General features: G+C 40.7%; 1 protein-coding gene and 1 long non-coding RNA gene across 6 annotated transcripts in view; one reads left to right on the forward strand and one right to left on the reverse strand.

Moving 5' to 3' along the window:
• The window catches only part of ATP8A1 (ATPase phospholipid transporting 8A1), a 219,405-nt gene that overhangs the window by 12,129 nt on the left and 191,606 nt on the right, over positions 1 to 15,670 (reverse strand). For all 5 annotated transcript variants that reach the window (XM_073891594.1, XM_073891595.1, XM_025887328.2 and 2 more), the window contains one exon: positions 702 to 790. In XM_073891594.1, coding sequence (XP_073747695.1) covers positions 702 to 790 — 89 coding nt within the window. The remainder of the gene's footprint in view (positions 1 to 701; positions 791 to 15,670) is intronic.
• On the forward strand, positions 3,552 to 14,091 carry LOC112835729 (uncharacterized). Its single transcript, XR_003211309.2, has 3 exons — positions 3,552 to 3,685; positions 8,728 to 8,787; positions 13,961 to 14,091. It is a non-coding gene; the product is annotated as an uncharacterized lncRNA (long non-coding RNA).

A 15,670-nucleotide genomic window follows, 5' to 3' on the forward strand; every position in this document is an offset into this window, starting at 1 on the left:
GGCGGGAGAAAAAAAAAGGATTTGCATGTAAATCTTCGTGTGAAGATGTAACACTTTACAAAACTGGTTTATTATCGTGCTGCTAGGTACAATAGTAACCAGAGTATAGGCAATCATTTTTCAATAGAATCTATGAAATTACAGTAATTTTAAGCATTACGTATTTACAGAAACAAGTCTTAAAAGGAATGGTTTAGTTTTATAATAGTAAAACTCTTAGTTATTAAATAAGCATCATATAATTAACTTTAATGATATCTTTTTTTTTGTGGGAAGAGGTAACATTTTAAAACTGACAACCCTTGAGAAAAATTAGTAAAGTTTTAGTTTCCTTCATTCTATATTGCATATAGGCTTTAAAACAGGCAGGCAAAAACCTTTTTTCCCCCATAACTATTGTTCCTTAATAAAATATCTATGTGTTTTGAGATAACATTTTCTTCTACCTTGAATGGATTTTTCAAGCTGATTTCTAAAAATGTACTCTCTAATATTAATTGAAACTACTTGCTTTACTTCTCATTCTGTCTTTAAACTAATTTCCTAATTCCTCAATCACTCATTTCTTTATCTACATATGCAGAATATTAATAATTCCCACTTTGCAAACTGCACATCTTTGACCTGATGTTATAACTGGAGAAATCTGAGGATTAGTATAAATCTATATTTTTATGTAAATAACTGAGTACTATACTTACACCTTGTACACCACATCAAGAAGCAAAGATGCCACAGGGATAAATAACAGGCCCATCCAGAAGATGCCAGAACTAAACAACATGGCAGCCTGAGTAAATGATCAGAAACAACATTGCTTTACCAAGACATACATCATTCATGTTTAGTTTTTATATGATTTTAAGTAAAATAATTAAAAAAAAATCTCACTCTGCAAGAGGATATACAGCAACTTTAAATCCAAACTTGTGCATAATTTGGAATTAAAAGCCAAATGTGTTAAGACATCTCTTTACCACATCTATTTCCCCCCCCTTAAGCAGCTAATATAGCAAGGTTTTTAACATGTGCCAAATCTTTTCATACTTTTATGTGAGATTTTTATTACTGTGGTCAATACGTGGAGTAATAAAGTTTGACCTTCTTTTGTAACTTAGAATATCAAAATCAATCTTTTGGAGCAAATTTCAAATATACTCTGGCTTACATTCTCTTATAACATGTAAAATAAATCCTAGTTAGAAACTAAATTTACTATTCTTGGCAAATAAAAATTAACTTTTGTAAATATTACATTATATTAAAAATCATCCACATAAACCATGATATAGTATAGTCAAATTAAGATATCTATGATATTAGGCAGCATAATCTTAATTTTTGTTCAAAGATTTTCATAACTCGTATCGATATGCCCTGTTACTGTGTGAAAGTCAAACCAAATATCTAGTGTGTAAAACCCAAATAACAGTGTATTAAAAATAATCTTAATCATTCCTTTGTATTAACTCACTATATATCAGAACCTTTTGGGTTGCAAAGAAAATGATTCTATGGTTAAAAAATTAATAAATCTATTAGCTGTCTGCAATTAGAATAAAAATCCCTCTGTATGTAATTAGATACACAGAGTTTAAAAGGAATATATCACACAATAAAACCAAAAGAAATATTTTGTTTCACTTTGAGGCTGTTTATCACAGTAAATTTGCAGCACCTGTTTAAGTGCATAAATATATTGGTATAACTCCATTAAAAAGCATCCAACTAATGCAAACACATTTACACTCTGCTCAAAATCACAAGGATTGGGGCGCCTGGGTGGCTCAGTCGTTAAGTGTCTGCCTTTGGCTCAGGTCATGATCTTGGGGTCCTGGGATCGAGCCCCGCATCAGGCTCCCCGCTCTGCGGGAAGCCTGCTTCTCCCTCTCCCGCTCCCCCTGCTTGTGTTCCCTCTCTCGTTGTCTCTCTGTCAAATAAATAAATAAAATCTTAAAAAAAAAAATCACAAGGATTTCTTTTTTTTTAAACCAGGTGTGGTTCAGGAATTAAAAATGACCTAGAGTTTAATTCTTACGGGCCAATGCACAATTACACGTTAACAGTCCTAACCAATCAATCCTTACCTAATATAAAGATTACTAATTTTAAATTGTTTGATTACCTATTCATTTTGACTCTCAACTGAAGACCAGGAACTGCTGCTGTTTTTTTTTTTTTTTTTGGCATTAACATGGGCTCATGATATAGACTGTCAGTTCAAGGATGCTATGGTCTTCCCCCCCCCATATAGGATTAAATAGCTCTGAGCATGTTTAAAATAAAAACATGCTATTATAAAAGAATTTCTGAAAATAAATGTGCCACGTGGATTCAATGAAATAGCACCTATATTCTAGACACTAACGGGACGAAAAATATTCACATAAAAGTCACTTTATTTTATAAGCAAAACATGATCTTCAACATGTTTGCTGACATCCTCAATAGCGAAAACCAACAATTACTATGTAATAGGAAATGTCTATCAAATCCATGGGTTTTGTTTAGACTGAAGGAAGCTTTTTAGTGAGTAACAACTGCAAACACCCACACACACACCCACAGCCACACAAAAAAAACCCAACCACATTTCTTTTTCCTTCTAGGGGGGAAAAGGTAGATAGGATTCTAGAGCCTGCAACTGAAAATGCCTCATTTGCTTCGCTTGATTTTAATCTGTTTTAATTTAGGGGCAAAAGCAGCAAGATTTATGCTTGCCTTTACCACCTTGTATTAAATGTCGCTGGTGGAAAAGGCAAACGTGGTGGTGGAGACTCTGGGCTGCTAATTCTGACCATTGTGATGTTAACTATGAATGGGGAACAAGGGGCGCCCACTATTCAGTCCACTAGCCTTTGGCTTTACAAATGAACAACATGAATTGAGGGGAAAAAAGTTTTTCTGCATCATATCTGAAAGCCTGTCAGATTTTTTTTTTCTTTTGCAGAGTTAATCCAAACCTAAAAGATTTAAAGCCGACATTCGCATTAAAGACAGAGTCTCTTTGTATTTTTTGGATGAAGAGGGGGGAGAAAAAAATAAAATCCCACAGAGGTATTTCCTTTCTTTCTGTACAAGAAAGCTCCCCCTCCGTCTGGAGAGACCATTTTTGTCTCTAACTTTTCACATCTCGCCACTCGCAGGCAGGTCGGCTGGGCAAAGGCGCCCGATCCCCGCAGACAATGGCGGGGCGGGTTAACAGGCGCAGCCGGCTCGGGGCTGGGCGCGGGCTCCCTCCCAGAGCAGTTTGTAAATTGCTCCGAACGTGGGAGACTGGTGGGCCGTGCCAAACGCCCCCCCCCCCCCCCGCCACGGCCCCTCCTCGAGGCCCTGTGAAACCAAATGGAATCTGCCACAAAAGTGGCCCCCGGGGGACCTGGGAAAGGCTCAGCCGAAGTTGCTGCAGAGCCGGGGAAGTGGGGGGCACAGGCCTGCGCGGGAAGCAAACAGCCGCTTGTCTCCCTCCGCACAGCCACGCTGGCTCACCGGCCGAGCCCGCCGGCTTCCGCAGTGACTCCTGCGGCCGCAAAACGCGGGCTGAGCGGGCAGGAGGGATGGTTCGCAAACTTGCGTGTGAACTTGCGGAGAAGGACCGTTGGAGAGAAGCACCGGCGTCGGCTCCTCTTAGCCAGGCCGGGGGCGGGGCTGGACTGGATAAGAGGGGCTTCCCTTCTGACCCACAGTATGTATCCCTTAGCACCCAGTTGGCACACCAGAGAGAAACACTTCTTCCCCATCAGGGCCCCCCAATTCAGTCTTGTAGGAGAGAGATTTTAAATGTGCTGTCTACACAACTTAAGCGATGTGGTTCTTTCCTCTTACCCCGCCTTCTAAACAATAAATGTCAGACTGGTGCACTAGGACTCTTATTCTTGGATAAAGTACAGAGGCCGTCTCAAAGGGAAGGCCCTTTGGGGTGTCCTCAGACTATCTCCTTGGGCCCTGATTGGAGCAGGACTGATGATCAACAGCCCTCAGTAGTCCTGGCACTGCCTTCCCTTCCTAGCTCTCAGACTCCTTGGGGGGAAGTAACTCCGAGTCTCTGTCCCTTAGCTGGAAAGTTGGACCCTAAGAATTTTTAAACCCCACGGTGTTTGCAGAGTGGCTGCTTTTATTATTGACACCGATTAATAACCTTTCCCTTCATTTAATTTTCAAATTTCTTAAAATACCTAGGTCTTTCGTTCTTTCCAGTGATCTCTCCTATGAGCTTCAAGGAAGAAAATTTTTGTCACTGTAAGTCAGTTTGTAAATGTCATGGTTTTCATCACATTGTCACAATATATGCTCATCTCAAGACTGAAACTGACCAAGGTAACCGGCCACCAATAAGCTGCCATTCATCTCGATTTGTTAATTTAGGAACTGGAGACAAATTATCTTTTTCATAAAAATTAGTTAGACTGTCAGGGCATAATAATTTAGGAAGGGAAAATTATTCAGAAAACAGTGCTGTAAATCTTGTTTAGTTGTTTTGCAGAGGGGAGGGTGGACAGCAAGATAAATTAATATAAATTCCAGGGAGGTGAAGAGTTCATGTCCATAATTAACAAAAAACCAAGGAGTGATTATTAAGTGTCTAGATAAAGCTTTATAAAAGGACTTTCCAAGCTTAAGAACAGTAAAAACAACAAAAAAACCCCCAAAAAACCCAAAAAGACTATAAGAAGAAATGCTTTAAAGAACAGATTCATAAAAATGTCTAAGTTCCACATGTTCTAAAAGAACATAACTGAAAAGCAAATGATAAACAAGAAACTGGGGGAATAAATGACTGTCGCAAATATATGAAATTCTGCATTAATACCTGATTATAAAGATAGACCATTTATCTTCATAAGAATAGCGAAGGTCCCAGTAAATAGGCAAAAGGCCAGAGAAGGTATTCACAAAAGCAGCAGTAAGTAATCAATAACACGGAAAAGTGGGGCACCTCTGTGTCATCATAGAAACCCTACAAATTAGATCAAATTTAAACAATTCACTATTACAGTCGGTGTGGGAGAAACAGCTCTTGGTAATAATTTATATTCCCACTGGCTATGTACTCGCCTTTGGGAAAGGTATTTGGCAATGTGCAGCGAGGACATAAACATACATTCCTGTTAATTTGATAATTCAGTTTCTGGAACTATGTGTTGAAATTTAGGACAGCTTTTGCATATAGGTTAGTATCCCCTGCAACTGTTCTGTGGTTACTAGTCCTGAGAGTACAACCCCCAGAAAGCATGTTATAGCCCAGGGCTTAGTGAAGGTATAAATACACCACAGCAGCACCCTCTCGAAGAGTCACACTGCGAAGTAGCATATCTGAGGCTTGGAGAAATCACTGTAAAGAACCCTACTGAACAGGTACTTATTTATTTACTAATTGTTTTATATAAGTAATCTCTACACCCAACATGGGGCTGGAACTCATGACCCTGAGATCAGGAGTCATAAGCTCTTCTGACTGAGCCAGCCAAGCACTCCAAACAGTTTTTTAAATCAAGGTTTCTAAATGTATTTATCCACATGGAACACTTTTGCCACATTCTGCTTACTAACACATCCCCTGGAACTAATTCTGGGGAATGCAAATATTCAATGTGGGCTCTTTTAAATAGGAAAACTTCAGTGTAAACGAACAGGACACCATGTGGCAGGATATGGATATGTACAGCCATATTAGAGAATATTAGCCAAGCTGTACAAGACACTGTTCACAGACTGTAATTATTAGAAAATGGACTGTCTAAAAGAGCCCTAAATAAAGGGAAAGGGAAAATATCCTAGTATTCTGTCAGGAGGCTTGTTTTACCATGTAAACACACTCCCTGGGAAGACTGGTGGTTTCTATCGTCTATATGGGCATCAGTCACAATCTCTCCCTATGGCTTACATCTCTTGCCTGTACTTCAAACAGACTGTACAGCTCTGAACTCGAACGTTGCACAGTTACTTTGAACTTAATACATCTCAAATTGGACACACACTGTTTTCCCCCTAAACCTGCTCTACCACTGTGCCAACTATCTAGGGATTGGCTTCATCACCAACTGTGTATGACACAAAAGTGGGCCTATTTTGGTCTCTTTATACCCCCAGGTTCTGTTGTGCTTAGTATCTTTGGACCTATCTGCTTTTTGCCAACCCTGAGGCCATGTTCCCAGTCCAGAAATGTGCCCATCGTCCTAACAGCCTGCAAGCTAGACTTACGGACTCCCGTGTTGCTCTGCTTCTAGCCCTGTCTCCACACTGCAGCCAGGGGGATACTTCCAAAGTGCAAATTAGATTTCAGCAGTTCTTGGATTAAACCCATTCCATGGCTTCCTATCACCCTGAGGAGAGAGTACAAAATCCTTAATAGGACTTCAAGTCCTTGCCTACCTGACTTCTGCTGGTTTCCCACGTGCCATCTCTTAAGCCAGCACCCATCTCTAGCTACACATGTGTGTTTCAGTTCTTGGAAGGTGCCCATGCTCACTCTCATCCTTGGGCTGTTCCATCTCTGACCCCGTTTGTTTAATTTTCACATCAGATGGCACCTCATTCCTTAGACTTGGGTGAGCTGACCCTACTCTTGGCTTCCATTTTGGTGGCATCTAGCACCCATTTCCTAGTTGCTCCTTTGTCTTCCAGTTAGACCATAATCTCTATAAGAGGAAGAAATATATCTTGATGAGTTCTCACAACCGAAGTACTTAACCACCAAGCAGGTGCTCAGTAAATGACTGTTTACTAATAAAGTTCTTACAACCCAGTGTTTGGAGACTGAAAGTCGAAAACACCAGAGCCTTGGGACTCCGCTCCTAAGATGTGGCGATGACACTTGGCTTGGTTTTCTTGTGTTCTGGCATGGAGTTATCCTGGGAGCAGTTATAACTAGGTGGTTATGTGATCTGGGGAGGTGGGAGAAAAGGTTGATCCAGCTCCTTAACCATCCTTTTTCAACACAGGTTGTCTTTTCTGTTAAAAAAGTGGAGCAACAGGGGTACTTGGCTGGCTCAGTCAGTAGAGCATATGACCCTTGATCTTGGGTTGGGGGTTCAAGCCCCATGTTGGGTACAGAGATTACTTAAAATTAAATCTTAAAACAAACAAAGCTGAGCAACATGCATTAAAAGCAAGGTATGTTAAACTACCCCTCCCCCATCTGAACCAACAGAAATATTTCAGTGAATCAGGAAAGTATTATAACTGGAAATGACATAATTTTGGGGAGAGTTGGGAAAGGATATAGAATGGGCAGGAAGAGAAGGGAGGTCTCCCACCAACATTAATGAAGACTTTTATTAGCTATATGAATACTTTGCAATGTCAAATAAAAAGAATATATTATCCATCTTGATAAGCACAAACTATCCTTCTACCTGCTCTGGCCAAAAAGCTTACGAGTCATCCCTGCTTCCCCCTTTTCTCCCAAACTGCACATCCAGTCTTTGGCAAATCCAATCTGCTCTACTTAAAAACAAAATCCACATCGATGTTCAGAGCAGCATTATTCACAACAGCTAAAAGGTGGAAATATCAATAGATAAATGGATAAGTGAAATGTGGATAGATAGATAAATGGATACATGAAATAGATAAATGGATAAACTACATACAATGGGATATCAGCCTGAAAAAAAAAAAAAAGAAATTTGGACACATCCTACAACAGATGAACCCTACCAAATGAAATAAGCTAAATGAAATAAACCAGACACAAAAGGACAAATATCCTATGATTCCATGTATATGTGGTACCTAGAATAGGCAAATTCAGAGACAGAAAGTGGGACAGTGGTTGCGAGGGGCTGGGGGGAGAAGGGAATGGGGAGTAATTGTTTAATACATACGGAGTTTCAGTTTGGGATGATGGGAAAGTTCTGGCGATGGATGGTGGTGCTGGTTGCACAACACTGTGAATGCACTTAATACCACTGAACTGTACACTTAAAAGTGTTTAAAATGGTAAATAGTAAATTTCATACCTCTTATCAAATAAAACATGTTTAAAAATTTAAAAGGATTCTAAGAACAAAATCCTCCTCCCCCCCAAATCCAGACTCTACCCACTTCATAGCCCTTCCACCCTGGCCTAGGTTCCCACCATGTCTTCTGATCTCTGCTCAAGATCACCTTTCCAGTGATGCCTTCCATGACCACCCCACTTAAATTAGTGCCCCACTCCCATGTTAGTACTTTCTATGCTCTTTTCTACGCTACAGTTCTCCACTTTCTACTACCATCTAGTGGGCTACAGAACAGACTTAGATTTTTGTCCCTCCCTTTCGCCTGTCCCTTCCCTCCAGAATATAAGCACCTGAGGGCAGCAGTTTTCTCTTTTGTTCACTGCTGTATCCCCAGCAACTAGAATAGTCTTTTGACACATAAGTGTTGAAAGAATAAATTATTTAATCCAAGTTAAGTATATAAATTAAAGGTAAAAAAAGACTGGACTAATATGTTAACAGTGATTACCTCTGGATAGTGGGGTAGTGCTGTTTCTCTCCTTTTTCCTCTATTTTCCAAAGTGTATTTAATGACTCTAAGCTACTCACATAAATCAAAATTATGAATTTTACTTTAAAAAGCAGAAATATCAATTTTCACTGATATGAGAAACATTCAAGATAGTTCTAATAAAGCCACTATTTTCAGTCAGACCCTAACCTCTGTTTCCACATTTAGGATTATTTTCCTAGGCTCAGTTACAATCACGCAGAGGAGATGTATTTTCTTTTTCTTTTTCCCCAGATGGTTCTCTAATTGGGAAGAATGGACGACTCAATAGTGATCCTCCAGTTCAGGAACATGGTATGTTTATTTATTCAACTTGTTTTCCTATATTTCTCTCATTTGCCGAATCTTCTAGCTTTCTTCTCACTAACCCTATACGTAACTGGCTAAAGTCTCTCTTGTTGCTGTGAATGGGGCCTTTTATTTTCTCTGTGTAGGAGGGCTTATTTTTGAAGATTTAGGGCTTTTCCAAGGGAGTTAACAAGTTTTGGGGAAAAAAACCCCAAACACTTATTATATACAGCTTGTATATCCCATTACGTGCTTCTCAGGACTTGGTCAGGAGGGTGTCGGACCCAAGAGTGTAATTGTTCTTTCTGGCCATGGCGCCTTTGAAATATCTTGGTAGAACAACCCCGCACATGTGGGGGTTCTCACATCTCATGACCTCCCACTTCTTTTTTTAAAGCCATTCACCAAGTTATGAGCTCACTTAACGCCTCTTGCCTCCTCCTCTGTCTCAGTTAATCCTTCCGTGGTCCCCTGGAAGCATCGTCTTCATGAAATCATTTTCATAAAAAAAAAAAAAAATCAGTGCTCAACTTCAGGTTTTCAGGTACAGTTTCTTTTCATACAAATTTTCCGTGTCTTTCCCACCACATTGTGGTTCTCTTGTCCCTCCCATGCCTCAGTGCTTTGTCTCTGCCCTGTCAGCTGGATGCTTCTTTGGAAAAGGCAGACTGTGTCACTGTCACTGTCAAGTGCTCCACTTGCACTCCCATGTCACTGAACCCGTTGCTCATGTGGTCTTTCCTCCTTGAGCTCCCTTTCTCAGTCCCTACTCTCAGGGGGCTGGGAGAGCCGATGCCCTGCACCTGAGGTACAAGGATACCTTTTGGCACCTTGAAAGCAGAAATCCACAACTTTAATGCCTATATTTTTATGGCAAAATATAAATTTTATATAAACGGAATAGTATTTGGTATATCAAAACCGTGCCTTTTCCTGGCAACACAACCACCCTTCGGTGAAGTACGGGAACTTCATATTGGCTCGTCAAAATCAACGTTGCTCTCAGACAATACAGTGCTACTTGAATTTCAACTTGCAAATGTTTCTGAAAGTGTCTTGGTGTCCAAGGCCTGGGAAATACCAGGGTGTGACATTGCCAGGGTCTCTAAGTTGTGTGAGCCTTTCTCAGATGCTCGAGTCTTTCTGTCTTCAATTAATTGTGGTACCTGGGCATGGGGTTGAATTTGGAGGTACCTAAGTATCACCGGGCCAGCACTAAGTGGTGCTATACTTCAACCAGAGACAAATTCCAAGCTCACAGAAACTTGGGCTAGAAGACACGAACTTCCACTGAAATCCTTCAGAGGCTACACATCTTGGGGGGTCAAGCTCAAAACTTCCCTCTGATAAAACCCAAAGACAGAGGGATACACATGCCAAGTTCTACATTCTGGTGTTTATCACTGGGAAAGGGCTTCGATGTCTTATTTTAGCTGAAAAAAATTCTTGCAAATTTTCAACTATATCATATTATAGTCATGTCAAAATTTAAAATGTTTTTCATCCCTTACTAGTTTATTATTAGCATTGATTTATCATGTCCTCCAACCCAAATCTTTATTCTATGGTCTCAGGTACTTTCTAGAATACTAATATATTTCATAATGAAAAGCCATCTGTGACCTAGTCTTGGCCGAACTTTTCAGTTCTAGCTCCAACCATTCCCCACCACAGCCACCCCAAACCCCTTCTTTGCTTGGGCCGTTTTCTACTTGGAAAGTCCTTCTCACACTTGCCTTCTGGGATAGCTTGGGGAACGGCAGTACCAAGAAACTGTCCAAACTATAGCCTGGGGGTTGAGGGCCCCCTCCTCTGCTAGCCCCAGTGCATCCTGGTCACAATAATTAGCATCCTCCATTATAATTACCTGTTGATCTGTTGTTTTATCCATAAGACTCAACCTCCTCAGGAAGACTCTCTTTTTTCACCTTATGATCCACTGACACCCAGGATAGGTCTTGACATACAGGCACTCTGTAAATCTCAGTTGTACTGAGCTGCTGGGGCTCCTCTACAGGATGAATTATTAGTTTCTCCATAAAAACAGACAGGGCAGAACACCCAGAAAATAACTCAGAAGAAGGGTGTTTCGAATAAACTCCAGTTATGTTCGCAATTATTCCCAGAAGCTCCTGATTACTCAGAGACAAAGAAAAACCTTGGCTTGCCCTATTCCAAATAAACAAACAAAAATCTTAGAAAAGATGCAAATTGTCCCAAACCACAGAAAAAATACACAAATTAGATACCAGCTCATAGCCTTTATGTGCTTTTTGCCCCCCATGGACATTTCTGGATGGTGGTGAGGGGCTGAAGCAGGCGCGGTCACTTTGAGGGGCTCAGAACCAATAGTCAATCTAGCTGTATGACACAAGGAACAGCCTCCACATCTCCACCCTCTGGCAAAGGGAGGGATGAGAAAAGAAATGATTAAGAAAGATGTTCAGAGGAAAGGCACAACGAGTTAGTGAGTTGGGACCTGAAGTGATGTTAACCTTTTTTTTTTTTTTTTTAAAGAAAGTAAAATTTCTCTATATACCAATATATACTGAGAACTGAACATGAAAAATCATCTTTCTAAAAAGCAACCCAGAGCACCAGGATATGTGTGGCTCTGAAACTTTATTTTCTAGGGATCTAGTTCCCAGAATAGTGAAAATAATTAAGAACAGAATTTGTTTTATTTTAATCTTCCTTATTGTGCTATTTAAAAAAAAAGTGGAAAAATGAGGGCAGAATTAGTAACCAAATATTCTTTTTATTATAAGAAATATAATTTAAGAATGTTATGATGTTCCCGGATGAGTTGTGTAAGATAGGGTACATCATCTCAGGGCTCAACCTGTTCACTTCTTCTATCATTCCTGCAGTTTTTTAGAATTTTGTGATTGCTTTTTATTTCAAAAACCATCTCAGAAAGCATCAGTTGTTTGATTACTAGTAATTCAATCTGTGAAGCATACTGACCTGTATCTCAGATTGTAGAAAGTTACTTTAAAAATTTTTAAATTTTCCAGCTTTATTGAGATATAATTGACACATAACATTATGTAAGTTTAAGGTGTACAATGTGTTGATTTGATAGGTTTATAAATTGTAAAATGAGTACCACCAGAGCATTAGTTAACACCTCTATCCTGTCACATAATTACCATCTCTTTTAGGAAATTATTTTTAAAAAACTCAAAAAATAGGGCGCCTGGGTGGCTCAGTCGGTTGAGCGACTGCCTTCGGCTCGGGTCATGATCCTGGAGTCCCGGGGTCGAGTCCCGCATCGGGCTCCCTGCTCAGCGGGGAGTCTGCTTCTCCCTCTGACCCTCTTCCCTCTCGTGCTCTCTATCTCTCATTCTCTCTCTCTCAAATAAATAAATAAAATCTTAAAAAAAAAACAAAAAACTCAAAAAATAAAAAAGCACTTAGCGATAAGAAAAACCTATAAAGGCTGTTAAATGGCTTATGTTGAAAAATTACCTTCATGGCAAACACTTCTAGTTGTTCCCCTAGATATATCCCCCACCCCTTCTTAGATACAAATACTTGATTCTTGGCTGGACACTTTGTCTTCTAGCTCAGACTATATTCCCCTGGCTCTCTTGTTGCAGCTATGTGTGGCCATGAGATCTAAGTGGAAATGTGGTGGGCAATGTCTAGGAGAGGGTTAACCTTTCTTCTTCCCTTTCTTGTTGGCTGGAATGTTGGTAAAATGGCTAGAGCAGAAGCAGCCACTTTGGATTATGAGGTTGGCAGTGCAGCAAATAGCAGAACCCTGGTTCCTGAGGATTGTGCAAGCTGCCACACCAGCCTTGGACCGTCTGCAATCACCAACTTCTTTCACATGAAACAAATTACTATCATTTAATCCACATTTTTTTTTAAGCATCAAAAAATATGCCAAAAAATAACTTGGAAATGGTATGTGCTAGGAAGCCTAAGTGGTAACATGGAACAAAGCAGCTTTTGACCACTCACTGATATCTTTGACTCTAACAGAGAATGCAAGATTTGTGTTCAATTATGAGCTTTGTTGAAGCCGATCACACAGTGACATCTGTGGTTTCTTTTACGGGCCTTTCTGATGGAATCCCTGGCATGTAACTCAGAAACAAGCTGTGCCGGTCTTATGAGCGAGAATGCTGAGCTTGTGGGGGTGATCTGCCCTCTGCCCAACTCACGGAGTCCTCACAGCCCTCTTTTCCACCCTCTCTGCTCCAGCCTTCCTGCCTTGGAGCACAGGCACCTGTTGGTCTTTCAGTCCTGAAATGCTCTTCTGCACACACCCATCATTTTGAGTTTCAGCTTAATCATTCCTTCTTCAAAAAGATCTTCCCGGGGCAGCCATTGTCATTCTGCCACATATCATAGCACCCTGTTTTCTTCCTGTTGCTTTGTGAAATTACCTTCAGTCATTCAACCTTTAGTCATCTGTTAACTGATTTAGTGATTGTTTCTCCCTCCCGTTCCCTGGTCCCCTCAACCCACATGCTAATGGGGATCTGGCCTCATTAACCCATTACCTAGACACGGCGGCTGGCACCCATTAAGCGCTTAACACATATTTATGGAACAAATGAATGCAAGAATGAATTGATTTTAGAGAACATGCAAAGCTCTGCCATACTAACGGCACGCTCTGTTCAATTTCCTATGGTTTGCTCGCTGCCATGGCACTTTGGGTCCACCCTAACACCTCTTATGTTTATGACATCAACATCCCATCTTTAGCAATGAGATCCTTAAGGGCAAGAACTGATTCCATTCACCTCTGCATCCTCTACTGCCCAACACAGAGCCTGGCATATGTTAGACACTCAGTATATGTTTGCTCTGCATTGTCGTTAAAGATGCTGTGTCTACAGAAAGCCAGCTCTCACAACGACTCTAAGGACAGCTATAACTTTAAAATATCCTGATTTGCCATTACAGTTGTCATATCCACATCTCTCTCTGCTTCTTAGTGTTTTTTTTTTTTTTTTAAGATTTTATTTATTTGAGAGAGAGCACAAGCAGGGGGAGCAACAGGTAGAGGGAGAAGCAGGGTCCCCGCTGAGCAGGGAGCCCAACGTGGGGCTCGATCCCAGGACCCTGGGATCATGACCTGAGCCGAAGGCAGATGCTTAACAGACTGAGCCACCCAGGCACCCCTGTTTCTTAGTGTTTCTACACAGGTTTCTCTTTACAGAATGGGCCTGGAAGTGGCTATGCAGCCACCTGTCTTCAGCACTGTGAAAGTCTGGCCTGTCTCATTTACCATCAGGGGCATGAGGCCTGTCAACCAACAGCGTGTTTTGCTGGATGGGCTCCCAACTGTTGGCTCATTGAAGAACATCTGACAGACTTCGGGGTCGCTGTTCCTTCTAGGTTACTTGGCTAAGAAGTCATCTTGGATGAAAATCCATTATATCATAACACTGCCCCACCCCCTCGGCAAGGGCTGGTCCTGTGACCAATAAATTACTACAAGCTATCTAGGTGATTAAAAGCTGATAGATGAATAAAGACTATTTTAACCAGGAAACTCCTCATACGTAAAGTAATTTATTGTGTTGGTCAGGTGGGCAATGGCACAATTTAGGAAAATCATATCACTAATGTAGTTTATTAATGCCTTTCCTACAGGGGTGACACCAAAGAGTTCAACAAAGATTTTTATTGTTTTTCAGAGAGACTTTACAAACCTCAGTCAAGAGATCTGAAATTCTGTAAAACACATGCTTGTTCCTTAACTTCAATTTCCTTCGGTAGTTTTATAGATCCCTTAGGCCAGGGAGAGCAGAACCAGATGGTGCTTCGGAGCACTTTGCAGGGCATGTCTGCAAAGCCATGATAAATTTAAAAGTTTTGCCGATACTAAGCTTCTGGTATTAATCGTGATATGAAATGATCCTTGATGTATGTAGCTTGCTTTTTAGTTTTTAATCTGGTGTACTAATCATAGTGGTTAAAATATTTTCTTCTGGAAATTAAAAAAAAAAAAACACCAAACCAAACCCAGTAACATCATCTAGACAAGTAGGAAAAGCAGGCTAGCATATGTTTATATAACATAGCACTTCTCTCCAGGGTCTACCTTACCCCATAAATTGTTGTACTGGTGTGAAAAAACACAAGTCAGGTCTGAAAAAAAAAAAAAGTCCTTCTCTTAAATCACAACCATATTTGTGAGAGGAAGACAATGACATATTTAAAGTCGCAGCCAAGCCTGTCGCACTATTTTCTTTTTCTTTTTCCTCTCTTCAGTAATTTCTTATTGTTTCATGTTCTACACCTTTGTATAATCCACTGCCCACCCCCCCACCCCTGATGTCAGCATTCCCTCGTAACAGTTAAATATGTCAATAATTCCTGTTACTGGGATACTTGTTAATCATTATCATGAAATCATTATTCTGGACAGAGATGCAGAATTACTGTAATGGAAACAAAGTGCAAAGCTATAGGAAGGAATGTTCCCAAATGGCAACACCCTGCCCACCAACTGAGAGCCACCCAATCTGGCTGTAGCTGGAGTCACCAAAGACTGCGTTCAACTCTGAGATATTTGGAGAACAGATTTTTGGAACTTCGTGCACGCAGAATGTGCTGAAGTAAGGGGGAAAGAAACGGTGGTGTGAAAAGAACCCTCAATCAGTGGGAAATGAGTACAGCTCCTGAGGATGGCTGACGATAGAAATAATTCGTAGAGACAACAGGCTCCTTAGTGTACCGACTGGATGCAAGTACTTTGATGGGTGCCACTGACACAAAAGATGCATCTCACATCTTTAAGGCTGACGAGGCTGGGAGGAAACGCCTCTGTGGAGAGGGATGAGAAAAGGAAGAGAAGAAATGTAGAAGGCACAGAGGACAGTGTATAAGGAGGTTGAGGGCACAGACTCTGGAATCCAGTCTC

Source organism: Callorhinus ursinus, unplaced genomic scaffold (genome assembly GCF_003265705.2).
Source record: "Callorhinus ursinus isolate GAN/ISIS: 27379988/994484 unplaced genomic scaffold, GSC_fseal_2.0 scaffold4, whole genome shotgun sequence".
NCBI lineage: Eukaryota > Metazoa > Chordata > Mammalia > Carnivora > Otariidae > Callorhinus > Callorhinus ursinus.